General features: G+C 45.2%; 1 protein-coding gene across 1 annotated transcript in view; it reads left to right on the top strand.

The window, feature by feature from the left end:
• Positions 1-658: 658 nt before the first annotated feature.
• LOC106536462 (peroxisomal sarcosine oxidase) overlaps positions 659-1,896 on the top strand; it is a gene marked incomplete at its 3' end in the record, with an annotated part of 5,128 nt that continues 3,890 nt past the window's right edge. Inside the window, 1 exon segment of the mRNA XM_014033752.1 lies at positions 659-982. Coding sequence (XP_013889206.1) covers positions 872-982 — 111 coding nt within the window.

Raw genomic sequence — 1,896 nt, 5'->3', positions numbered from 1 at the left:
GTTTCCTCCCACAGACCTGGAACCTCCTGTGTTCCAGCGGTGACATGTGATTGGACAGCAGCCTGCTGACCMATCAGCTGAGGCCGTCTGTCCTTACGTAACACGTGAACTTTGAACAGAGACCTGCTGTGTCAGCAGAAACCCAACAACCTGTTAAACCAACAGGTCCTGCAGAAAGACCTGGTTCTGAGATCAGAACCTGATCAGGTCTGAGTCCAGCAGGTACAGGTGCAGTTTGTCAGTTTTACAGTATCAGTGGTTCTGTCTTTCACTCAGTGTTCTGATGGGTCCAGAACCATCTCGTCTGGGGTCCTGGTCCCACTGTGGGTCAGGGTTCTCAGGTATCTTCAAAAATAGATAAATATTAAATAAAAACTGTTTCCACTATAATAATAACAAAGAATAAATGTAATAAATAATATTTTAGTTTTTGTTCTGCTGATTCTGGACCCACAGGACTGGACTGGTTCTGTTCTGTGGTTTTTGGTATTATTGATAATAAAATAAATCAGAGTTAAACTTTATTTAACTCAATATAAAAATAAAGCAGCAGGAACGTTAAGTTTTATTTTATTTTAAAGTTCATTCATTCATTCATTCTGGGTCAGGTCCAAACAGGGACGGTCTCGGTCCAGACCTGTTTTTCCGCCCTGTTTTAAAACTCTTTTCCCTGATCCTGGACTGTCAGGCACCACCACCTGCTGGTTCTGACCCAGATCCTGGTTCGACCCGGTCCGCGCAGCTCTCTCCTTCCTGCCCGACAGAACTCTGGGGTCATAAACCGAACCCTCCCCTCGGTTCGGTCCTGTGGGCGGACCCAGCTGGTCTACAGAAAAGCTGTGACCCGGACAGGAGTTCTGATTCAGAMAACATGCGGACCGAGGAGAGGTTCGACTGCGTGGTGATCGGAGCCGGGGTCCAGGGGTCCTTCACGGCCTACCAGCTGGCCCAACAGAACCGGAAGACTCTGCTGCTGGAGCAGGTAGGTCAGACCAGCTCAGAGTCCAGGACCAGGATCCTCACGGGTTGCGTGCACGCGCTTGTTTCTGCGCACCAACCTGAAGACCCCGGAACAGATCGAGCTCACAGACTCCGCCCCCTGACACGCCCACTTTTAATGTGTAAACATGTCCTGCAGGAGTGACTCTCTGCAGCTCAGATATGATATAAAGACTTGATCAGATTGTGAGCCAGTGGTGGATSTAGGATTTTTCTGAGTAAGGGGCCAYCAGGGGGCCACAGTATTCATAGAGGGGCCAAGTATTTGTTCAGCATCCTTGCACATAAATCCTTGGTTTTGATAAGGTGTATACATTTAACATGCATTTTTACTGTACATGGATAACATATTCTCAAAGTACGTGAGATAATGAAGCCATTGTTTGCCAGATGAAAGATATATTTTGTAAAATTGTTCAAGTCTTTTAAAGAAGAGAAGAAGACTTCTGTAAGATTGATTCATGTTGGGCTTTACTGTTTGACTCGTTAGCGCCTCTAGTAGCTGTGTTTCCATTACAAATGTGCAGAAAACTTTGTCGATATTCTGTTAATGTCTAAAAAAAAACAGTTTTGCAACTGCTTTGTTTCCATTAAGTAAGAAATGCTATTAAAGTCACGCGTGAATACGTTTGTTCTCGCGATAAGTCATTACAAACATGGCAGCAATGGATGTAAATACATAGCATGTTGCTACCACGACACTAACGCTCATCATCAGAGGAGACGTCGGCGTCTTTTATCGAGGCTTTCCAGAGACAAGTCCCTACTTGGGAGCGGCTACGTATGCTGTGTTTTTGGGAAATTGTAGACGGTGAGTTTACTACCGTAATTTTCGGACTATAAGACGCACCGGACTATAAACCGCACCCCCAACATAAAAACAAAACAAAACAAAAC

Source organism: Austrofundulus limnaeus, unplaced genomic scaffold (genome assembly GCF_001266775.1).
Source record: "Austrofundulus limnaeus strain Quisiro unplaced genomic scaffold, Austrofundulus_limnaeus-1.0 Scaffold1829, whole genome shotgun sequence".
Lineage (NCBI taxonomy): Eukaryota > Metazoa > Chordata > Actinopteri > Cyprinodontiformes > Rivulidae > Austrofundulus > Austrofundulus limnaeus.
The sequence above is the reverse complement of the archived record's forward strand: the minus strand, read 5'-3'. Positions and strand labels throughout refer to the sequence as shown.